Raw genomic sequence first — 24,905 nt, 5'->3', positions numbered from 1 at the left:
TTCATACCTTAGAACATAATGTGATCTGATGTTATATTTTTCATCCTGCAGGAGTATTCTTGGTTTCTTTATTGTAAGCATGATCAATTGGATGATACTTATCTGTTCATTATGCTAAAAACCGTCTTATTTGATTTTACGGAATGCTTTTTTTCAAGGTTCAATATAAGCAAAGTTGTTGCAAAATGATTTAAGCCAAAGCGTTTCTACCTAACTTGTTCATATATATATAAGTTACAGTACGTGCCTTGCACGACTTCTGGGTGAAAAAGAAAAATTGGGGAATTGTTCCCAAGCAGAGGAAATAGCATAGTTTGCAGGTTGGAGAAAATTAGTATAGACAAAAAAAGGCAGCTAGGTTCTATCCTAGCTTAGCTGGGGTGTGAAATAATCACCCTACTTGGAAAAAGAATTACAAAAGTAATATGGTATTGGCACATGGAGAATTGTCTTAGGGCTTTATGGTAGCAGTTCTTATGTACTTTTTCATGGTCATTCTTCTCTCTGTTCTTAATAATCAAGAGTAAAAACATATAAGTCTATTGCTCACCCTTCTATATTTCTATAGATGCTTTTAAATAAACATGGCCTGATTATTTGTTGCCTTTCCTATTGGGCAGGATTGTTTGTCACATGGATTGGCTCTGAGAACAGTAGTAGAGCATTAGTTAGTTTTGTATCAAATCTTCAGAAATGCTGGAGGCGCAAATAGCATGATCTTGCTAAAAGTCCAACTGCTCTAAATAATTGTTGGCAAAATTTCCCAAAGACAATGAGTACTGCTGGCGATTGCTACTTCATGTAGTTATATTGAACTTTTACTATTAAGCTAACCACTATATAATTGTGGCTCTTCGCTGCAGGATACCGCGCAACCGCTAGGAGTGGCTCTTTGCTCAGGGACCCATTGTAACAGATGTGTATCAAATTCTGAATTGGTAAATTTTTGGCAACACGTGCATCCCCAGAAACTTGTGCTTGATTTGTGGATTTGTTTTCAAATTGAAATTGTCCTTTGCTTCGGATGTGATAGGATGGCATCTAAATTTGACCTACTTAATTTGCTTTCTTTCGTTGCATTGCAAACTCTTGCATGCCTATAACGTGTTGCATGTCCATTATTTGATATTGATTTGTGACTTTGTTCCCAAATAGTTTTTTTTAACCTTAACTTCGGGCGACCGGACAGCATCAACTTGTTAAAGGCACGCGTGAGTCTGCGATACAACAATAACTCTAACCAAGTAGGTCCTATGTTGATGTCATTCTATGGTTCTGTTTGGCACAGCTGAAACTTGTTCAGAAGCCAGCTGGTGGCTAGCTAGCCAGAGAAGCAGCTTGATAAACAAGCAGCTGGTCACAGACCCTGTTTGGCACAGGTGAAACTTGTTCATAAATTATTAACAATTAATATATCATACAACTAATCATAAATTACTCTTAAATAAGATAATGATAACTTAATTATAAATTAGAGTGTCATTACACAAATAAGGCCGGCGCGGGGGGTGGGGGGGGGTGGGGGCGGCGCAGGGAGGCCGGCGCGGGGAGGCCCGGGGTGGCGCAGGGGAGCTGCGCGGGGAGGCCGGCGCGGGGGGGGGGGGGGGGGGGGGCTGCGCGGGGAGGCCCGGGGCGGCACGGGGGGAAGCGAGAAGCTGCGAAAGAAGCTGGTGCGGGGCGGCTGCTCGTTTGATGAAGGCCGTCGGCAAGCGCTTGGGGGAGAAGCGGCCCATAAGCGAAACGTTTGGCCAGCCCGTGGCTTAAACTTGCTCACAAGCTGACCTATAAGCTGTCCCAAACAGGGTGCCCTGAAGCTATTGCGTTTCGACCTATTTGATATGATGGATAGCTGCCAAATTCACTGGCTGAAACTTTCGGTTCCTTTAAACTGGTAGATGTTACATTGAAATCGAAGGAACTAAAATATATTTTTAAGAGTTTTAAGGCTCAAGCCCCCGCCTTTAAAAGGCAAGAGAACGTTTTACAGTATAGTTTTAACTGAAGAACTGCGCCATCAGTAAACCCGGATACAACTGAAAGGCCAACAACAGAATAAAAAGAAAACTAAGACAGAAACGCGCAGCCATTGAAACAAACTTCGATCAGGACACCATCAACGAGTGCTCCAACTCTTGTATCTGCAGCACCCAGTCCCTTATGTTCAGCGGCGATTCCTTGGTGACGTTCACTGAATCAGCATCCTTCCAGTATCCCTCCAGCTCCATCACCCCATCCAAGATCATTTCTGGTCTTCTTGCCACCGCTGTCAGGGGTGTTATGTGCTCCACAAGTTCCTCCTTATTGCTGGCAGTGCCAGCCTCACTACTTTCATCAGTAGGAATTCCATATGGAACTAAAATATATAGGTGTATATTTCTAAACCCTCCTAACTTACAAGTGTGCTTTTATAAATTTTCCTTTCAAGAAAGAAGATGTTTTTAGCCATACAGAACCCCCACGGCACATTCATTCCTCTGTTCTTATATAGCAGCCATCTCCAACCTCGGGATGGAAGCATCGCATGACCTCTGTCCCCATCCTGACATTGATTGGAAGAGGAAGCATCCGGCATGAATTCGTCGATGATCGATCGGGAAGTAGAAATTTGACATTTCCCCCTCTTAATTAAATTCTTGTGGCAGAACTAACCTGAATTACACTGGCTCAAGTGCGCAAGTCCTCTCTCAAGGGCTCCAACGTACTTCAAACAGTGTAATCTCTTGGCCTGTCGGGTAACGTCCCGATAAACCACCGAATGCAGGATCAAACAAGATACCTCGCACGACGGCGAGTCTAAAGATACAATTGCCATCATATTTTTACATCACAGGCAGGTATATTATATAAGTGTTCAAAAGTAACATAAATTCCCAACTGATGGAAATTATTACAAAACAGTTTAAGGTTTCAAGTCATGGCAGCGGAGTTTAAAACACGGTCACTGTACACGTCGATGGTACGGATATCATGCTAGCCTCGACATGATATCACTCGGTAGGATCTGTGTTGGCCGGGGACGGGTTCCACTCCGCGGACCAACCATCGAGCAGCGGGTAAGGCCATGGCATAGGCAGAGCAGAGTCTTCAGGGGGATTACCTGAGTAAATGTCACAAGGCAAATCTGAGTATTCTAATACTCAGCAAGGCTTAACCGTTTCATGGTATACTTAGCCATGTAGCTAGATTTATGAAGGCTTTCATGGTTATGGTATAGTTTTCAGCTGAAAAGCAATAAAGAGTAAATCCTTAATTTCAACTTTTAGCTTTCAAATTCTATGTAATTATCCATTCTAGATAAGCACCTATAGCTATTCAAGCATGGTAGAATCTTTAGTCAAACATCATCTTTGATAACCATAAAGTTGCTCTTGTTACTCTATGTGGCAAAGGGATCAAGCAGTCTCAATCTCCACGAGAAACGGACGATTCCTGAATCGAATTTCAGTCTTGCAAGGGTAAACCTAACTCACACGCTTGGAACATCCAACGATTGTTCCGAAGCAACCGTTTGCCTTTCATTCCGACTCGTGGATCAGAGCCACCACAAGCGACTGCAGGACCATACGCACATCCAATGTGCAGGACGTACGTCTGTAGAGCGACTACACGACCGTACTCCTGGTTGCCCGGCAACACATATTTCTACACGTCGAAGCGAGTAACAGGAAAAACCAAATACGAGTGGTGGGAGGTATGTCCACTCCTCGGACCGATTGGTTACTAGGCTTACCGCTTACCATATTTCGCGGTATGTGGCTAGTACTTTCAAACGCTTAACCACCGCTACCACACACTGCGACATTATCAAATTCATCAACGCAGACGGGGTATCATCTCAACCATGATACCTCTCACGAATCCCGTCCGTCTTCCTTATAGTAATTACAAGAATGTAAACATTGCAACTCCTATATCGCGTGAGTGACAGGAAATCACCCAACTTCTACCGGTCCTATTAGCGTAGCATCTACTCGAACTCAAGCTCTAATATTGAATACATTGGTTCCTAGAAAAATGCAACTAGGGTTTCTCATACAATTCCTAAGAACTTAATGCATAGATAGTTACAAATATATATAGATTGCAGTGTAAATAAAGTAAGGGTTATGTTTGGGGCTTGCCTTCTTGAGTGGGGTTGGGGACAAGAGTGTCAAAGTTTTCCGAACTTTGGTTCGGAGCTTCAGTAAAATTCTCGACGATGTTCCCGGGGTCTTCAGAAGTTTCCACTCCTTGATCCGGGATCAGTTCGTAGTCTCCGTCGGCGAGAGTAGTTGAGTCTATATGATATGCAAAGATGTAATTTAATGGATGCATATACTTTTATTTTATTTCACGATAAAGTTGCAATCCAATGAAAATATAATATGCTTATCAACCATTTCATTTATCCTTTTACTGGGCAGTCATTTATAGGGATGGCAATTTTACCCGCGGGTACGGGTACCCGTCGGGTACCCGACCCGTCGGGTACGGGTTCGGGCACGAAAATCTACCCGCAGGCAGTACCCGTACCCGACCCGAGTTCAATTCGGGTCGGGCGCGGGTATCACTTCTTACCCGTGGGTAACCCGTCGGGTACCCGAATAGTACTGTGCATATTTTTTTTGGCCCATAAAGCCAACAGCCCAGTGGACCAGCTAGCCGCCTGGCCCAGCAGTCCAGCACCGCCCCACCCCCACCGATGTTGCCCTACTCCAGTACTCCCTGGCGGGCTGGCGGCCTGGCTCCCTCTCCCTCTCCCACTCCCAGTCTCCCACTCTCCCTCATTCCCTAATCCCTAATCCCTCCCGATGTTGCCAGCCGCCGGCTCTAGCCCTAGCACCGCCGCCGCCGCAGCATCTCGGCTCCCTAGCGCCGCCGGCCGCCGCCGCATCTCGGCTCCCTAGCGACGCTCCTCCTCCTTCTTCCTTGCCTGTGTGGGCGTCGGGGCGTGGCCGCGTGGCTCGCGAACCAGAGCCTAGCGCCGCCGCCGCCGCCGCTGGTCGCGCGCCCCGGGCTCCGGCCACCGGCGCTCGGCCGCAGCTCGGCCTGGAGGCTCGGCGCCTCGGCCAGGAGGGTCAGGCGCTCGGCGCTCCGCCGCTCCGGCTCCGGCGGCCCGGCGCTCGGCCGCAGCTTGGCCTGGAGGCTCGGCGCCTCGGCCAGGAGGGTCGGGCGCTTGGCGCTCCGCCGCTCCGGCTCCGGCGGCCCGGCGCTCGGCCGCAGCTCGGCCAGGAGCCCAGGAGGCCGAGGGTTGGCGTGGTGACGGTATTCAGGTATGCATCCTACAGCCGTTTGATTTGTTAGGAGTATAAGGAGCTGTGTATACTGTATAGGTTGATTTGTTACTTGTTAGGAGTAATGCACGCAGAGACTTTCTTTCAGTATATGTCACTATCAAATTTTATGTATACATTAAAAACAATATCATGTATTCATGTGCAGAGACTTTAAAAGTAACATATCAACTTCATGGATAAAATTACTTGATCCATTTGAAGCTGCTCACTGCTATTCGGAGCTTCAACATCCTAGTTTGTAAACATGGAAGATAGCATTTCTTACCATCATTAGAAATTTGCAACAAATGCAGGAGAGCAGGACTGCAGCCTGCAGGAGGGCAGTCGCCCTAGGCCAGTGTGACGTTCACCACGGACAACTCCAGGCACTACCGTTCTGGTCGCCGCCGGATTAATTTCCCTTGGTTTCTCACAGCATCGGTGGGTCAAGGACGTCAAGGTGCAGGAGGGCGGCGTCGGTCATCCTCATCCATGGCGTCTTCTAGCTCGCAGGCTTCTCGTCCACCTCGTGCTACAGCAAGAAGGACGACCTCAGGTGCTGCTGCTGCTACTACCGGTGGTGTTCCATCTTCAAGTGCTGGAACTACAACACCAACCCCAACCCCATCCAGCAGTACACCCACCTCAAGTGCTGCTGAAGCTCAACCTGCTGCACCACAAGATCAACAGCAAGGTACAACTCCAGTAATTATAGATGATGAAACTGATAATGATGTCCCTGTTGGTGGTAAAAGGAAGCTTAAATCTGATGTTTGGTTAGAGTTTGAAAAAGTAACTGTTAGTGGAAAAGTAAAGGCTGAGTGCAAATGGTGTAAGAAACACTTAGCGGGAGGGGGTAGAGATGGTACAACTCACTTGCGTTCTCACCTTGCAAGTTGTCAATCTAGGCAAGTGAGAAAAGGCCTAAAGCAAACAACCTTAAAGTTGGGCAAAGATGAGCATGGGGCTGTTATAGTGGATAAGTATGTTTTTGATCAGCAAGTTGCTAGGAAAGAACTTGGACTAATGATATGTGCTCATGAGTATCCACTTTCTATGGTTGATCATGCTGGTTTTAGAAGATTTTGTGCAGCACTTCAACCCCTTTTTAAAGTAATGTCTAGGAACACTATTAGAAAGGACATATTGGATATGTATGAGGTGCAAAGGTGTTGTATGGTTGATTTGTTCCAACGTTGCCAATCTAGAATTGTTGTAACTACTGATATGTGGACAGCAAATCATCAAAAAAAGGGATATATGTCAGTTACGGTACACTTTATTGATGAAGATTGGAAGCTAAAATCTTTTCTTTTAAGGTAATTGATGCAATGATGCATATCATACATTTTCTTACTCATCTTTGTGTGCTGAAAATTGTGTTATTGTAGCTGAAAATTATTTGATTATTGCTGTTTGTAGGTTTATTTATGTGCCCGCTCCACATACCGCTGAAGTCATAAGTGATGTCCTTTATGAAGTCCTACAAGATTGGCAAATTGAGAAGAAGATCTCGACAGTTACTCTTGATAACTGCAGCACCAACGACAGTTTGATGAATATTATGCAAGATAAGTTGCCCCTTTCCTCCCTCATCTTAGGTGGTAAACTGCTACATATGCGTTGCGCAGCACACATTATAAATCTGATAGTCAAAGATGGAATGACTGTTATGGATGATGGTATAGAAAGGGTGCGTGATATTGTTGGATTTTGGTGTGCCACACCTAAAAGACACGAGCGTTTTGAGCGGACAGCAGCCCAAATGAATATTAAGTACGAGAAAAGGATAGCTCTAGATTGCAAGACTAGATGGAATTCAACCTACATTGTGCTTAGCACTGCACTAGAGTATCAACTAGTTTTTGATCGCCTAGCAAGTAAAGAAAAGTTGTGTGCTCCTTTTAAACCAACGGAAGATGATTGGAAATTTGCTAGGGAGCTATGTGGTAGGTTGCAAATTTTCTTTGATGCAACTGAGTTATTATCGGGATCCAATTATGTCACAGCAAATCTCTTTTTCTCCAAGATATGTTTGATTTATTTGGCTATTGACAAATGGAGAACCAGTGATATCCCCAAGGTAGAAGATATGTCCTCCTTGATGAAAGATAAATTTAAAAAGTATTGGACAGATGTGCATGGTCTTATGGAAGTAGCTACGGTTTTAGATCCTAGGTACAAATTAATATTCATGAAAGTATTTTATAATACTATTTATGGGGAAGGTTCTTCAATTATAGATGATGAGCTGTCTAGAGTTAAAAGTTTGTTGTATGATCTGCTGTTGGAATATCAAGAATCCATGGAGGGTATGGCAACAACTGATGGTCTAGGTGCTGCTAGTAGAAATATTGCTCCAAATGAAGGTTTTGATGCTTTTTTTGGTATGTTTGACAAGTTCGTCTCGGAAGCACCCGGACAATCAAGTTATTTGCGCACTGAGTTGGATTTGTATTTAGAGGAGCCAACGCTGCCAAGAACTCAAGAGCTTGATATTATTAATTGGTGGCAAGTTGCAGGAATCAAGTATCCAACTCTTAGAAAAATTGCTCGTGATATCATGCCAATACCTGTTACAACAGTAGCATCAGAATCAGTTTTCAGCACAGGAGGGAGGGTAATAAGCCCTCATCGAAGTAGACTTGCTCCAAAAACAGTTGAAGCGTTGATGTGTATGCAAGCTTGGTCTCGTGCTGATATGTTGGGTGATCAATCTTGTTTTATGAATGCACTAATGACATGTTTGGAGGATGAAGAGGAGGAAATGGTAATAAACTTTAGTACTCATTTTCTTAGTTTTTGTTAACTGAATAGTAACATTTGTTTGTCTATTTCACTTTTTCTCTTGCTAGGATGAACTAGATTCTACCATTATTGATTGAAGCTTCAAGGCATGTAAATCAAGTGATGTGGGTAGCGGGCTATGTTTGGAGGATGAAATGGTAATACTTGTAAATTTTAGTACTCATTTTCTTAGTTTTTGTTAATTGAATACTTACATTTGTTTGGCTATTTCACCTTTTCTCTAATTCTCTTGCTAGGATGAACTATATTATACCATTATTGATTGAAGATTGAAGGCTTAAAAGCGAGTTGAAGTTGAAGCTTAAAGGGCTAAAGGCTTAAAGCAAGTGGTGTACTGGTGTGATCAATTGATCATGTGGACTGTTATTTGTGTTTTATTTCAGCCGTAAACATGTATTATTAATACTTTGCATTGTGTGTATGGGTTGTCAACTATGGACCGATGGACAATTGGACATGTCTTATTTCTGTTCTGTAATTGTGACTACTTAATGTTGCTTGTGTCATTGTGTGATTGTGGGCTGATGGGCAGCCATAAATTTTATTGTTTGGTCATTTTGGTTAACTATTGGATACATTATAAGTCTCTTGTGTGAATTGTGGGCTGATGGGCAGCCATAAATTTCAATTGTATATATGCAGATTTTTTTTTGAAAGTATATACATGGCACATGCATAATTGTTGTATAAACTGCTATATAAACTGTTGTTTGTGTCATACCCGACGGGTACCCGATACCCGTCGGGTACGGGTACGGGTAGGATTTTGTACTCGCGGGTACGATTCAGGTCGGGTACAGCCTGTTGTCGCGGGTACGCTCGCGGGCGGGTATTTGCTTTACCCGACCCGAACCCGACCCGTTGCCAACCCTAGTCATTTATCGAGTATGAGTTAACCTAGTTAGCTACATGAGGCAACATGATTTGTTGTTACAAAAAAAATTACCATAGCACTGAGGTTGAAATTTTGATTCCTATAGATTAGGCTATGTCTAAGTCATTGTAAATTTATCAAAATTTTATTCCTGCAGAAATTGAGCTATAAAGATAATTAACATTAGTACTAATCTATTAGGTATTATTTAAAACTGTATATCTATGTAAGCTTTTGTTTTTAGATTTTTGTACACAGGTCACCCTACTCAAGTTCAACATCTTCAAATATTTTTATAATTTTTGACCCTTTAAATCTACAGATATTAAATATGCAAGGTTAAATAGGTATTATCCATAATTAAACTCACACATTATGAAAATATTACACAAACAGTAGGTTAATTATTTTTCCTAAATACTACATGTCAAAGCAAAACTAACACAATTGGTTTCACATTTTTACTATTTTTCTGCTATTTACTATGCATTTTCTTAGCCTACAACTACTTATACTTATCATTTAGATTAGGGTAGAAACTACTCAGATACTGAAAGTCAACCTATAAGGAAAGTTGTAGATCTTATAATAAGAAATCAAAAAAAATTTAGTTTGTATTTTTATGATTTTTTTCTTGAATTGCTATGGAATTTTAAAGTCTGCAGCAAAAATAACACAGGGGTTCCTTATGGCACTATTCCTATGAGTCTTAGCTTTGCAGACAGCCCCCTGGGCTTTTGATTCTTTTAACTCGTGGTCCTTGGCCATGGTCAGAGAGGGACGCAGGGGTTTGACCGGCCAGTTCTGGCGAGGAGGGCCACCGGCGGTGAGGTCCGAGGGGAGGGGAAGCTTCAGGGGCTTACGGCGGTTCGATTGGACTACTTGTCGAGGGTGGGGACGGCCGGAAAAGAGGATCTCGACGGAAGCCCGAAGCGGCGGCGGAGGGATCAACGACGACGGCGATGCTCCGGCGGCCAATGTTGGCGAGGGACCTACGCGTAAGCATCAGTGAGCTATAGGGAAGGTACTGATGTACTCAATTGGGGACACAAGCTTCGGAATCGGGGCAACCGGCGGAGGCAGTGACGGTGGCGGCGGAGTCAAATGCCAGCAAGCGTCGGGAAGCCGATGTGGTGCACTAGTGGATCAACTGAGGGGCTGTAGAGCTTCACGAGGTCGAAAGGGGACTGGCTGAGGGGTTGTCGTGGTGTGGGGATGGCTGAGGTGAGCTGTCCACGGCGAGCAGGAGACGGCGGCGGACGGCGGTCGTCGGCAACGGTGCTCCGGCCGAAATTGGAGAGCGACTGGGGGCTGGGGAGCTCGAGCAGAGGTTGGAGAAGCTTGCTAGGGGTGGGTGGGAGTAATGGGCGGTTGACAGTGGCTGCCCACGACGAGCAGGAGCCGCCGGAGTGGAAGAAGGGGGGGCAGCAGTGGAGCTCGAGGCTGGAGTTCGGGAATTGGCAGAAGAACCAGGGGAACGGGATGTAGGAGCTCTTGTAGTGCTACTGCGCGCGAAAGATAAGGCCCTGGCATCCTGCAGCGAGCTCTCCACTGTGATGGCGAGGTGGCGGCCGAGCAGAGCTCCGGGCAGCCGTGGCGCGTGCAAACGAGGACAACAGAGAGGGGAAATAGGACCGGGGCAGGGGGAGAGGGACGTGTGGAGGTCGACCAAGCAGGAGGTGGAGCGACAACGGCGGCAAGGTGCCCTGCACCGGCGGGGCGGGGGGGGGGGGGGGGAGAGCAGATTAGTGCGTGCCAGAGGAGGAAGAAGGAGGGGGGGGGTCCGGGGGGCCTATTTGGAAATTTCAAAAATCTCAGGGACCTCTCAGTAAAGTAAAATTTCCTACTAATCTAAAATCCTAATGAGGAAATGCCCAAAATAGAAGTTGGAGAGTTTTTCAAACCCTACAATATTGCTTTAGGGTTCAAGTTCAAAAACCCAAAGCATACTGCTTTACATTTTAAATTTTGAGCAAAAGTGGTATTTGAATAGGTTTTGTCCTTACTGAGGTAGATTTCATGTAATTTTAGACACATTTGCAAGTTTTCATAAAATATCATGATGACTTGTATTCTTACATTTTGGCCCTAAGTAAACTTTGAAAGTTACTTTTACACTTCAATAATTTGCACAAAAGGACCCATACATTTGCCTTAATCACATTTAGGTCCTTATTTTCACATAAAGACCCAATTTTCCTAGAATTTAACATATCTATTGCACTTTCTTTCCTATGGTGATATTAATTTGACATCTAGTGCTATATTTTTCCTAGGTTTTGATGCTACCTCCCTTTCTTACCCAATTAGCACTAAAGGGCCCATATTTTTCAAAATTACATAAATACCCTTTTTCCCTTTGCACTTCAATTTGAACACACATAAATAAGATCGCACATACACACTTAACACTAAGATCTAATGTTTAAAATTCTAAATACCTGAATGTTACAATTCTGTCATCAGATCATCTAGCAATTGTCATTATTTATTTTTGCACAATGCCCATCGGCAAGAAAAAAGATAAATAAATAAGTGAGAGGTTCTAAGGTAAAATTAAATGAGAGTTTCATGTAGGAAATTTCAAGCAGAAAATTTACAGTGAAATGTTTCAAATCAAAATTTAAGGTGACAAGAAATCCAATTACAGGGGAAAAAATCCAAGTGAAAAGTTAGAGAGAGAGAGAGAGAGAGTGTTCGTAGGGACCTAGGCACCTAGCCAAGGAAACCTTTCCCATTTTTCCTCTTTTGTCTAGTATTCCTAGTTGGATGTGCATATCAGTGGCGGAGGACGGATAAAAATTGAGGTATGGCGGAGTTAATCAATCTTCAAACAACAAAACTTGCTATCTATCACGCGGATGTATGACTAACAAACCACTTGCCCACTTCTATAACCGCTGAGGAGGGCTACTTCTTTTTCTACTTTTCTCTATTGTTAAATGCTCATTACTTAACTGATCGAAACTAAGGATTAAGAGAAATATATTACCGTAGAAAAAACAAGGTATGGCAGTTACCATGGTCCTCCGCCACTGTGCATATGGAAAACGAGGGGGACAGGCAAATCTTTTCTTGAGGGGGACAAGGCAAATCTTTTCTTTCTTTTTTCCTTTTTGTCGTTTCATTCTCGGGATAGAACGTGTTACCAATAGTATTTTCTCTGTCCACCCCCGGGAACCGGGATGTGTATAAAACTAGAGCTGAGGCATCAAGGAAGCCATGCCCATTCCTGCATAACAGCATCATCCCATCAGGAGGAGATGAACACCAACAAGAACCTGTTCCAAGGCTACGTGGAGCTCTACCACAACGGCCTCTTCCACGTCAAGTCCATGGCGCTGAGGTGCGCGGTTGAGCTAGGCATTCCCGATGCCATCCACCGCCGCGGCGGTGCAGCGACGGTCTCCGACCTCGTCGTCGACACCGGCGTCCACCTGGCCAAGCTCCCGTGCCTCCGGCGGCTCATGCGCGTGCTTACCGTCTCCGGCATCTTCGCCGCCGCTGATCATCAGCCAGCACCACCCTCCGACGACGAGAGCGAGACCGTCTACAAGCTCACTCCGATCTCCCGCCTCCTCGTCGACGACGACGGCGACGACGGGGTTTCTTCGACTCCGCGTGGCATGTCCGCGATGCTGCGCCTCCTGGCGCGCCCCGACACGGCGGTCGCCCCGTTCTTCGGCCTGGGAGCGTGGCTCAGAGATGCCGGCGCCGCGACGCTCTTCGAGGCGGCGCGCGGGGCGCCCACCTGGAGCCTGACGAGGAGCGACGCCTCGTACAACGAGGCCCTGAACGACGGGTGCGCCGCGGACAGCAGCTTCGCCATGGACGCCGTGCTGAACGACGGTGCCGCCGCCGGCGGCGCGAGCAGCATCTTCCGGGGGCTCGGCTCGCTGGTCGATGTTGGCGGAGGCCACGGCGCGGCCGCGGTGGCCATCGCCAGGGCCGTCCCGCACATCAAGTGCAGCGTGCTGGACCTCGAGCAAGTGGTCAGCAAGGCACCTTCTGATGGCACGGTGCAGTTCATCGCCGGCGACATGTTTCAGTCGATCCCACCTGCGGATGCTGTTTTACTGAAGGTACGACCATAGACAACATATATAATGTGTTTCGTTATTATGGTTTTGTATTATCTACTCTCAATATTTTCATTGTTCATCCATGATCGAGCATATTAATGTTGATAACACGCCTATATTTGTTGTAGTATGTCTTGCATTGTTGGGATGATGATGACTGCGTTAAGATACTTCGGCAGTGCAAGAGAGCAATCTCAGCAAGAGACGGTGTAGGTAAAGTGATAATTATGAATGTTGTGGTTGGATATGGGACGCAGGACAATGTTGTCAAGGAGACACAGATGTTATTTGATATGTTCATGATGCGGTATGGCGGGGCCGAGCGAGAAGAGCACGAGTGGAAGAAGATTTTCCTTAAAGCTGGATTCAGCGACTACAAGATTACGCCGATATTAGGTTTTCAATCGCTCATTGAGGTTTTCCCATGAAAGAAAACTATCCACATGATGATGAAGTTAATAAGATATACATCATGACTCATGAGTCATGCTAGAGGCAGGTGATTGTATTATGGAAGAATTGTTCGTATTTATTATGGATTTATGGTGCTCAAAGGTATGTAATAAGGCAGCACATGAGCTCGCCGATGACATGGGTGCTCAGTTAGGTTGTCGAGTCTGTTATTTTGTGGTTTCTAATGGCTCTGTCTTTGTAAACGCTTTGGTTAACAACGAGTCTGTTGTTGTGGTCGGGTAATGGAACGAGTATGTTCCTTTTTTATAAAAAATATAAATTCATGCGTATGGAATTTGCATTGTCAAAAAAATTATGTAGTTATGAAATATTGCTTGCATGTTTGTAAAGTGCTCCCAAACTTCATCGGCTTAAAGTGCTCAAACTGTTGTCATAAAAGGTAAAGAAACACAAATACGGAGATCCGTTAAGCTTTTCTTCCTGTTGCGTCGGGTGCAGTGAAGAGTGAAGACGTGTTGCAAATTCTGCAACTAGACGTGCTTACAACCAAACTGTGTGGCCCGCGATTCAGCGTCACCATACTATCGCAAGTTATTTGATCTATAAACACTTCAAATCTTCAATAAATCATAAGAGAGATTGGGAATCCTATACTAAAAGGGAACTTCATCTTCGCCATAATATGATCTTTTCCTTTCTTCATATTTATTGTGTTATTCTGATTTTCCCAAGGCCAATAAAAGATGTACTGATATATAATTGAAGATCATGAAATACTCTAACAGTTCTGCAATTTAAAAGAAAAAATTAATGGAACAGCACATTTTGTTTTTTCACTATCCATAATTTAAGCCAGAAAATTAGAAATTGAGGATTTCCAGCAACCCGTGTAAGAAAAAGTAATGGAATAGCGCATTTTGTTTTTTTCACTATCCATAATTTAAGCCAGAAAATTAGAAATTGAGAATTTCAAGCAACCCGTGTAAGAAAAAGTAATGGAACAGCACATTTTGTTTTTTTTCACTATCCATAATTTAAGCTAGAAAATTAGAATTGAGGATTTCCAGCAACCGTGTAAGAATTATTTGATGCTTCTGAAGTATATATGAAAGGCCCATGAATGGAATCCTGAAACTGATGGGAAAATTCAGTAGTGGTTGATCGAGAATTCCATTACCCCGCTAGTAATTCCTGTTTAACATGGGAAAGATCTGGTAGCCAGTCAATATACATATACCTGACAGATTAATTGAATAATGCGTCACGTGCTCCGTCATCGAATATCTTAAGGCCTTGTTCGGCCCGTTTCAAAACTAGATCCAATAAAAAATCGTTGTTCGGTTTGACCTGACCTGGAAAGTAAACTGGGCTGGAACGGTATTTCCACCCGCAAATCCGCCCAGATTTCATCCCCACCACGACACCTCCGGATCGCTTCCGCCAGACGACTCACGCAGGCAAGGAGGCGACGCGGGGCGGTGCGCGAGGCGACAAGACAGCGGCGCGAGGTGGCAGCTTGGCAAAGCGGCACATCTCCCCCGACGGTGACCTTCTCCCCTCCGATGTCGACGCTCCCCACCCTCTTCTCGCAGGTAGGCCTTGCCCTCTCCTCGTCCTTGCCCTCTCCTCGTTGAGGTTCTTGCACGAGGTAGTTGAGATCCATGTCAAGTATGTCTCGTCATGGTTTTTTTGTTGACTTGTTCGGCTCCACCTATTTACTTGTACGCAACCATATCATCCTGTTTGGAGAATGAAGCGTGCGGAGATTGGCATCACTTCTCTTCTCATATCTGTTAGCTTCGGTTCCACGTTTAAATTCCATTACACGCTAATGAGTAACTCAATCTGGGACTAACACCCTTCTTTTCACGTCGCCTCCTTCCTTCATCCAGGTATATTATCCAAGTCTAACTTTATTCGGTCAACCAAGACCCATAGTCTCCAGACAGTATGTCTGTATTTCATCCAACCTTATCTCTACTATTACTAAAACAAATAATGATTCCTTCATCCATCAATCGGATTCGGAGTTCTAATTAGAACCCGGGTAATCACCGCACGTTACTTGGAGTTCTAATTGGAGTATGTCTTGTAGCTGCATGCAATCAAGTTCCACCTAGGCACGCGTTCCTCATGCCACTCGAGGTCCTACCAACCAAGCATCGCATACGTACAACACGAGAAATTTGTGAAGGGGTATCTCATATTTGTGAGGAGGCGATCGCGTCTCTGCGATAATGTATATATTGTTCTTTAGCTGTAACAACGCACGAGCATATTTGCTAGTTTAATAAAATTAGGTTTATCTTGTGCCTTGAAAAAATATATGGTCCATCATTAAGTTGAAAAACAGACCAATATGGGCGTCTCTGATTGCTCAGTTGGGCTGGTCTTGGCCCTACATGTTGTAGGGGTCATTTTAATTCCTCTGAGCCGAACTTTCTCGGTGGCACTCAGCCCGCCATTTTTCATTTATAGGCCTTTCGAGCAGCGAGTCAGCTGGCTGCTAGAGCTCAGCACTCCTAAAGTTGAAAACAGATGAAAAAATTTCATTTCCGTCCGTCCATATTTCTATATTTATTTTATATTTGCGATTAAACGAAAATGGGATGGAAAGTTCCGAAAATGGGACGGGACACGGGAAAGGAGTGACCGGGAAAAGAACCGGATACGGAAGAGGGTATATCGCACCCGTATTTATAGGATCTCGTTTTCAACCGAAATAAACTCGTATTCATCCTATTTTTTATTTATACGAGATAGTCCAAATAACTTGGCCTACCGGTACCAGTCCAGCCCAACTCGAACAGGCCCGTTACATGTTGCTCATCCCCTCGAACCCTAACCCCCGAGCCCATCCCTCACGGTCACGGACTCACCCCCGCATGGCGGCCGCCGGCCGGCTGCCTGCTCGCAGCTCGCGCCTACCTACCTCCTGCGACGCCGTCGCTCCAACCCCGCTCGGCCGCCGCACGCTCGTGGCTCGCTTGCTGCCTCTGCTACTAGCTGATGCTTTGCCTGCTCGTCTTCTTGAAGGCTGGAAGTAGGGCACTGTGCGTCTGTGCAGAAGCTGGTGTTGGTTGCCTGGCGTGTGGGCAGCAGCACGTCTGCTGGTATGTGTTTTAAATATCGGAATAGGTTGCAAGTGTCATTCCAGCGTAAGTTTTCGGTTCCCGCCATTTCTATTATATTTCCGCCCATATTTATTCATTTCCATATACCCGTCTATCTCGGTTCTCGTCCCGTTTCCGGGCATTCCGGTCCCTTGACGGTGAGAAAATACGGTAACGGAGATCCTTAAAGAGTTTTCCCGCCGTTCCCGTCCGTTTTCATCCTCCTACCCTAAAATAAAATTGCTCAGCACTCCTGCGAAGCGTAGGCGCTTGTCTTCCAGCGGGTCGCCGCCGGTGTCCGATCCTCCTTGCCGATGTGTGTTTCTGCTTGCTGCTTGGTTTCTTCCCTTCGATTTGCACCGGCGACATCATGCCTTCGGTTCTGATTGTGTCAGGGACCGGATTGATTTTGTTTGGGGGCGGACAGGGATAGCCTAGAAGGCTAGAACCCGAATCGTCGGAAATGGAGGCCTCGCCCCTTCGCCGCAGGCTCCGTTCGCCGTCGCCGGACGCGGCGGTGGCGCCGGGGGGTCTGGACTCCCTCCCGCCGGAGCTGCGCAACGAGATCCCCTCCCGCCTACCCCTCCGCTGCGCCTTCTGCACCGCCGCGCTCGCCCGCGCCTGGCGCCGCTGCTGGGAGTCCGTCCCCTTCCTCTGCATCAAATGGCCCGCCGGCGCGGACCCCAACACCATTACCAGCGTCCTCCGACGCTACTCCTGCCCCGTCCGCGAGTTCTGCCACTCGCACATCGGCGAGGCGTCTTTCCGCCACTCCGACCGCTGGCTCCGCCTCCTGGCGCTCAGGGGAGTCCAAACCCTCAACCTTGATTTTGAGAGGTCGGATGAGGAGTCGGTCCATACACTGCACCCCTCCATCTTCTCGTGCCGTGGGCTCACGGTCCTGAAACTCCGTGGCGGCGACATCCCAACCATGCCCCCAGGCTTTGCAGGGTTCCCAAACTTAACAAAGCTGAGCCTGTTCAATATAGGCTTTCCAGATGGTCCGAGGGAGTTGGAAGCCTTGATTGCTGCATCCCCATTGCTTTAAGAAATGTGTCTTCTGTTCTTAGAGATTCCTTATAGCAATGGCGAATGGGAAATTCAGGCGCCCAAACTCTGATACTTGTTCATCGATCAACTTCTTGATTACGGGTGGCAAATCAATGATCTTCCATCCCTCGAGGAAGCAGAAATTAATGTTGCAATGTACTCTACTCATCGTGATTTCGCCAAGCTTATGACAGGATTGGATAGCACCAAGAAGCTCAAGATCGCTATACCGGTAAATTGTTTTCCCATCCCACCTCCCTCTATCCTTGTTTCTTTGCTTCTATGGTGTCAACACTCTTGTCCAAGCCTGGCAAAAGATCCTTTTTACAATCCAGCCATATTATGCATAGGGTAGATCACTAATCACATGGCAAACTGTCAGATTGCGCGCACAGATCTAAGACCTGCTTCAGGAGCATATGTTCATGTTATACACTGGTCCGGTACTTTGTACCGTTTGGTCATAATTGAATTTCAGTCAATGAAACAGGGCAATCAACATTTTCTCAAATGATAATTTCGTATCAAAGTCTAAAGTTCGAGCTTACTTAGATAAACAATTCCATATGGTCCGAACAGAGTTCTATTCCATATGGTCCGAACAGAGTTCTATGGTAGTGCTTAAACTGTTTAGTCGTAGCATGCACCCATGAACATATGCACAATCAAGTGCATCTGTTAGATTTTCTTTTCCAGCCAGTGAGTAGCACTCTCAACATAGCAGACTTTTAGAACCGGATAGGATGCTCACTACAGAAAGTTATAGTATTAAGTTCAACTAAACCTAATAATTTTTTTTCTATCCGTAGTCCACACCTGAATCCAAGCAAGTGGTCCATGATTCGAGGTGTCATATTGTTTGGTATTTACTCAGTTGTATCAGGTATCTTCAGCCAAGGCTGACCATGGTTTTCATGATCATCTCTATGTTTAGGCCATTAGGATGTCGATAAGTTTAAGATATGTCAAACAAATTTCTTTCATTGTGGAGTTCAAATGATCCAAACCTTTTAGTTATTACAGTCTCACAATGCATTACACTACCTTATGTTTTATCGACAACTAAATCACATACAACTGTACCTTGTGAGGAAAAAAAAAGCCTTGTATATAATGTAGATGCAGATGATTTCTTTTTTTTTTTGGCGTTCTATGGTTTGTTTTGGCTATTGAGTTTAAGAAAATATTACTTTTGGGCTACATTGGAGTAACTGTGGTCATCTTTACAATCTGCTACTCTCTTCATATTGAAAATTGAGAAGCATTTCCTGAGTCACCTGGTTGCACAAGAAAAAGAGAAAAAATACATATTAAGTTGCCGTGTCGATTGCCATTTGTAAAAGGTGGATGACTGGGTTCCTGTTGCTTTAACTTTTGTCTATGCTAGCTCTTTGAGTTGGATATGCTTTCGATTCTCCATTGGTTTCATAATGGTAAGAAATCTGATATTGTGCACCCATGAAATTTAAGGTCAGTGCCAGAAGACTGTTATACGAGGGATGTTTGCACGGATCTCTACTGTTTATTCACGGGTTAGGATGTGTGTATAATAGGAAGGGTTTATACTGCTTACAGATTCTTAGATTATTTCAAGGTGATATTATCCCTAAGAGAACAATACTGTACTACCTAATAAGCGAGCAAGTGCATGAATATACTTTCCATTATCACTGTCTTCAGTAATGTTTCATCTTTTTCTCAGCTTGAAGATGTTAATTGTGTAGAGGGACTCTCATGCAACTTCAATAACCTGAAGAGTTTGTCACTGCAAACAAGTTTGCACTTATTGTCTGGTGCCTTATCCTTGTTTTGTATGCTCAGGAATGCTCCTATCCTTGAAGTTTTGGATATTGAGGTGATGTGAAATGTTAGCCAGAAAAGTTTAATGTTGCTTTTCTTTTAGTAGTATTTCTTATGCATGCAAGAGTCTGATATAGTTTTCCATCTTTATCGCTTGACACAGCTGTATGATGACTACTGACTACTCCGAGGAGGAAGATGAAGTGGATAGTGACTTTCTGAATGCACAATGGACTGACGATTTGTTCTCCAACCTCATACGTGTTGGTGTGACACATGTGACGTGCAAGTTAAGTGAGATGTGTTTTATTAAGTTTGTTTTGTCCAAGGCGAGACGACTTCGAGAATTCCATGTGTGTCTTGATGAAGGCTGTCCAAAATCCAATGAAGGTGCAGTTACAGAGTTGGTAAAATATAGAACTTCTCCAAGAGCCAAGGTCTTCTTCAGCCGTCCGCAGTATGATTAACTCCTGTAAAAGAGTATATTAGGTTTGCATGTTTGGTCCTAACTCTTGGGAAGTTTGAAGTTTAGAACTTCTGCTTTGTATGTTGTAGAATGAAATATTTTTATCAAACATGTTTTAGAATAACATTTTTTATCAAATATGTTGTAGAATAACATTTTTTTTATCAAATATGTTGTAGAATGACATGAATGAAGCGAATGTGCCTTTTTCTTTCTTTTCTTTTTACCCCTTGCTATACTCTGATACTCAGCCACTCAGGTGGAACACATCAGAATTGAGAGGCCCAACTACTGTGAGGCCCATTTCTTGGGCCAGCTTAGCCCACACAACAACAGAGAGTGGCCGTGTGGGGAAAAATGGGAATTTTTTTTGAAAAAGGGTTTAAAAAATTAAATTCGAAAAAGGGTGCCGTTTTGGAAGTTTTCGAAAAATGGGTACCTCCCACCCGATCAACGGGTGGAAGGCGTGGGGTCGGAAACCTTCCGCCCATCCAACGGGCGGGAGGTTCCAAATTTTTTCCTAGACCCCTCCCGAGGCCTCTTCGCGAATAAGAAACTTTTTTTATTCGCGAAGAAGTCCCTGACGCGGCCGCGGGGGCATCTCGCCCGCCCAACGGGCGGGAGGTCTGGGGCCCATACAGTGCGGAGGGGCATCCCGCCCATTCCCCATCCCCTATATAAGCCCCCCACCCAAATTCCTATTTTATTCAGCAAAAATCAGGAAAAAAGAAAGGGAGGAGAGGAAGCGGCGAAGCTCTGTTCACACGTCGGTTTGGAGGTATATTCTCGTTATAGTCGTATAATTACTTGAAAATAGCTATAATCTATGAAATATTTCTTAGCGTAGTTATATTTTGAATAGTTTTTAGTATTTTCCATTGTTTTTAGAAATATTTTTAGGGTAGTTATATTTTCTATAGTTTTTAGTATTTTCAATTGTTTTTAGAAATATTTCTTAGGGTAGTTATATTTTGAATAGTTTTTAGTATTTTCAATTGTTTTTAGTATAATTTATATTCTGAATAATTTAGAATCTGGAAAATATAATCTAGGAATCACTGAAACTTAGGGTCGTTGTGTATTAATATGTAGTATAACTAGTTTATTAATAATTGACAGATATATCTTCCGAGAAGGGTACTTTTAGTATATATTATGGAGAAGAAAATATGATTTATGGGCCGAATGGGGTAGATTTAAGTGAATTCAACTGTGCGATCAGAGAAATTATCAGACCGCACGAGAGGATATTTGAATCCCTATGCAACTGGTTAACGAGCGGATTAAGGATTAATCAGGAGACACATTCTGTGAGTGTTCAGTACGTCATAAATCGTACCACTCACACTTTGATCTGGGAGCTGATGCCACTTGCAAGCAATGATGACTGGTCCGAAAAGTATACCCGCAGTTCGTATCCGAATTTGATCAGTTGCGGCCACAGGATGTTATCTGGACCCCGTTATCATGAAATAATATTGTCTTCCAAATATTTGCAACAGATATTCGCGCAGGGGATATCATGCCAACGAAGTCAACTGGATTGTCAAGCTGCAGGAGTACGTAGGAGGGTGGCTGGACGCACCTAACGATGTGTGGGACGAGCCGCATCCACACACAGAGGCGTCTTACGGCGCATACCTCCGCTGGTACCTCACTCGCACGCGTCCGTACGTCACTCTTTCACGTATTGATGACGCCGAGCATCAGCACCCGCCGATCATGTCGGACACGTATCCCTTGTACCATGATCAGGCGCAGTGTAGCGCGGTACGTCTTTCGCAACTTCAATTATTAACTTTTTTTAAAAAATCGATAACAATATTACTCTGCTTCCCATTACTCATGCAGATCGATCTGATCAACTGCGCGGACGGCGAAGCTGCCCATTAAACTATTTTTTATCATACTATTTTATTTTTAATGGCTTGATGTATCGTACTATCGTAATATTTGGATTCTATGTTGCAAAACGTTATCGCTTAACCATCTTCACACGAGTTTTAGATACCGTAATCTTCTTCGTAAAATTGAACTAAAATTTTTTAAGTATACAAAAGAGTATGGCGAATAAATCTTGTAATTTAAAAAGTATGAATTTTAAATAGTTTCTAAAACATAAATTCGAAAAAAAATAAAAGGGCACGGGTCACATACCGCCCGATGATCGGGCGGGATGCCTTAGGAGACTCTTCGCGAATAAGAAAAGTTTCTTATTCGCGAAGAGACCCTCGTGAGGAGTCTGGGAAAAAATTTGGAACCTCCCGCCCGTTTCCGACCCTGCGCCTTCCGTCCGTTGATCGGGCGGAAGGTACTCATTTTTCGAAAACTTGCAAAACTGCACTTTTTTAGAATTTAATTTTTTTAAACTTTTTTTAAAAAAACGAAAAATGGCTGCCCCGCCACCGAGGCAGAAGCCGCGGCTCGCGGCGGTGCCGGATTTGCTTGCCTCCCTCCCCCTCGAGGTCCTCGACAACATCTTCTCCCGCCTCCACATCTACGACGTGGTCCGCACCTCGGTGCTCTCCCGCGCGTGGCGGCGCCGGTGGGAGTCGCTCCCCACGGTGGACCTCTCCCATAGCCCCGGCATCTGCGCCTCCGACATCGACGCTCTGCTCCTCCGTCGCGGCTCCGCACCCGTCGGCGCGTTCCGCCTCCCCGCGAGGGACCCCACGTGGATGGCCTGGAACTACTTCCACGACTGGCTCCTCTGCCTCTCCCGGCGCGGCGTCCGGGACCTAACCCTCGGCTTCCCGTCCCGATTCGGCATCTTCCGGCTGCATTCCTGCCTCTTCTCGTGCCGCGAGCTCACCTGCCTCAGCCTCATCAGCTGCTGCATCCCACTGGCATCCGCGGGGCTCGTCGGGTTCCCGAAGCTCAAGACGCTGCGCCTCGAGAAGGTCTTCGTCGCCGCTCAGGAGCACGCGGGGAGGGTCCGGTGCTTGAGGATGTGGAGATGGTCTGCGTGATGCTTGACGGGGACGGCTCCGATGATGAGTGGGTGATTCGTGGCGCCCAATCTCCGGAAGCTTTCGATTCTCGGTGGTTTTGATTATGGTGGCGTAACAGAAAGCCTCCCGCTGTTTGAGGCAGCGATTTTCTTCGGCTCGAATTGCGCAAAGTTCTTGACTGAGATGGTGGGAATCACCAAGCTTGACTTCAGCTTCATTTCCATTTGGGTACGGTTCCGGTCTTGCATTGTGCTTTCATCTGTTTTCCTTTTCTAGATCCCCTTTTCTTTCAACCCAAATCATCGATGATTGATCCAAGGAAAGGGACTGCAGCCAGTAACCTAGTACGTGTAGAAAAAGAGGATTTGGTGAACCTTGTGGTGCCTGATCAGTCATGTTGTTATATTTGTGATTTGTGTATTGTGTAATTTGCGTTAGAGCACCCCTACTGGTGGTGCCAACTGAACACAGATGGTTCAATGAGGCGGATCACGTTGGACAGCTTGAGTATTGTGTTCGGTCTGTGGGCCCGGCCAAGGTGGAGAGAGGGAAGGATTTTGAGGCAGTGCGCTGCTTCCGTCCACGCAGAACCTCCCTTGCCCTGATGCATATGATTTGTATAGTTGTTTGAGCTGCCTTGGTTTGAACCGAGTTGAAGCATCAAACAAAGGAATCTTTCCTCCCGCATCGATGCCCAGTGTGTAAATCGAACCGTGCGACTCTCTCGGTTCGATTTACCAACACACTAGAGCTGCTCTTAGTCAACTCTTAATATTCCAATAGTTCCCTAATTATCCTATTAGGATTGATAATCATCAAACGGCGCGGAATACCAAAATAGAAATGTCATTGTACAAAACCGCATTTTTTAATAAATAGATAAGATTATTTTTGGTTCCTAGTTCTTGGAAATGTTAATGTGAGCACTACACACATCACTTTCTGTTGATTTCACGCTTATCGCTAAGCTTGTGTTATTTCAGCCAACTGAAGTTGATGTCCTGGAGCAGCTTCCCTTCCTGTTTGAGAACCTTAGGTTCTTATCTGTTACAGTGAATTTTTGCAAAATGTGCCACGTTTTTTCTATGTTCTGCCTGCTCAGAAGTGCCCCTGTTCTTGAGGAACTCGAAGTTTGGGTAATGTCGATTTTTCACTTGCATTTTTTCTTCTAACATCTTCAGAATGATGATAATTAGTGTCCTTTTAGGGATGGAGCGATGGAATCCAGGAAATTGAAACAAACAGCGAGTTCTTGAACGCTCAGTGTGCTGATCATATATTTGCAAAACTTCATGTTGTCCATATGAAGAAGTTTACATACCTCATTAATGCGATGCACTTTATGGAGTTTGTTTTATTGAAAGCAAGAGTATTACAAGTGTTATATGTCACCCTGGATTCCTATGCCACATGCAGTAATGAGGAGGTTGTTACTGAAATAGCAGAATATCCTAGAGCTTCATCTGATGCTCTGGTTGTCTTCATGGGAAGAGAACCAGAATCTGCAAATGAGTAAGCATTGAGATCCTCACGTTTCCCTCTTGTTTTGTTCCATATATTTGTCAGTGTCTTTAGGTGTTGTGAACTAATTCCTCCATTCCAAAATGTAAGATGTTTTAGTTTTGTTCTAAGTCAAAGTTCTTCTAACCTTGAGCAAGTTTATACAAAAATATATTAAGATCTAGAGTACCAAATAAATGCACTATCAGGATATATTTTACAATGGATTTAAGAAACTAATTTGATGTTGTAGGTGTTGGTGCATTTTTCGATGAACTCGGTGGACAAAACTAAAATGTCTTACATTTTTGGCATTGATGGAGTGCATTTGTGCTTGTAGATACTGCTAGTACTTTATAGACACATGGTTGGTACAGTATATAATGTATTGACTGCGTTTTTTGGGGGAATATTTTCATATATGCCACTGCTTGAGCTGCGCTTTTCATCTATACCACCAGCCCGTCTCAATGACATATTGACATGTAGGGCCAGACCCCAGATGCCATTGACTATTCTGGTGGCATTTGCAATTTGGGTCCCTAAAGTTGTGCTTGGGTGCTTGCCACATAACTCCCAAAGAATGGATCAG

At 44.8% G+C, this 24,905-nt stretch overlaps 1 protein-coding gene and 2 pseudogenes across 1 annotated transcript; all 3 read left to right on the top strand.

Moving 5' to 3' along the window:
• Positions 1-12,122: 12,122 nt before the first annotated feature.
• LOC112898308 (acetylserotonin O-methyltransferase 1-like) lies at positions 12,123-13,762 on the top strand. Its single transcript, XM_025966657.1, has 2 exons — positions 12,123-13,019; positions 13,148-13,762. The coding sequence occupies exons 1-2, from the start codon at positions 12,123-12,125 to the stop codon at positions 13,445-13,447; spliced, it is 1,197 nt and encodes a 398-aa protein (XP_025822442.1). The 3' UTR covers positions 13,448-13,762.
• Positions 13,763-16,730: 2,968 nt separating this feature from the next.
• On the top strand, positions 16,731-20,052 carry LOC112897018 (annotated as a pseudogene).
• Positions 20,053-22,252: 2,200 nt separating this feature from the next.
• LOC112898307 lies at positions 22,253-24,329 on the top strand (annotated as a pseudogene).
• Positions 24,330-24,905: the final 576 nt, after the last annotated feature.

This window comes from Panicum hallii, chromosome 6, assembly GCF_002211085.1.
Source record: "Panicum hallii strain FIL2 chromosome 6, PHallii_v3.1, whole genome shotgun sequence".
In the NCBI taxonomy this organism is placed as follows: Eukaryota; Viridiplantae; Streptophyta; class Magnoliopsida; order Poales; family Poaceae; genus Panicum; species Panicum hallii.
This window is presented reverse-complemented; position numbering and strand designations above follow the sequence as displayed.

Coding starts and splice junctions, on each gene's coding strand:
- LOC112898308 (XM_025966657.1), top strand. CDS start 12,123: ATGTGTATAAAACTAGAGCTGAGGCATCAAGGAAGCCATGCCCATTCC. Junction 13,020..13,147: donor CGGATGCTGTTTTACTGAAG/GTACGACCATAG, acceptor TATTTGTTGTAG/TATGTCTTGCATTGTTGGGA.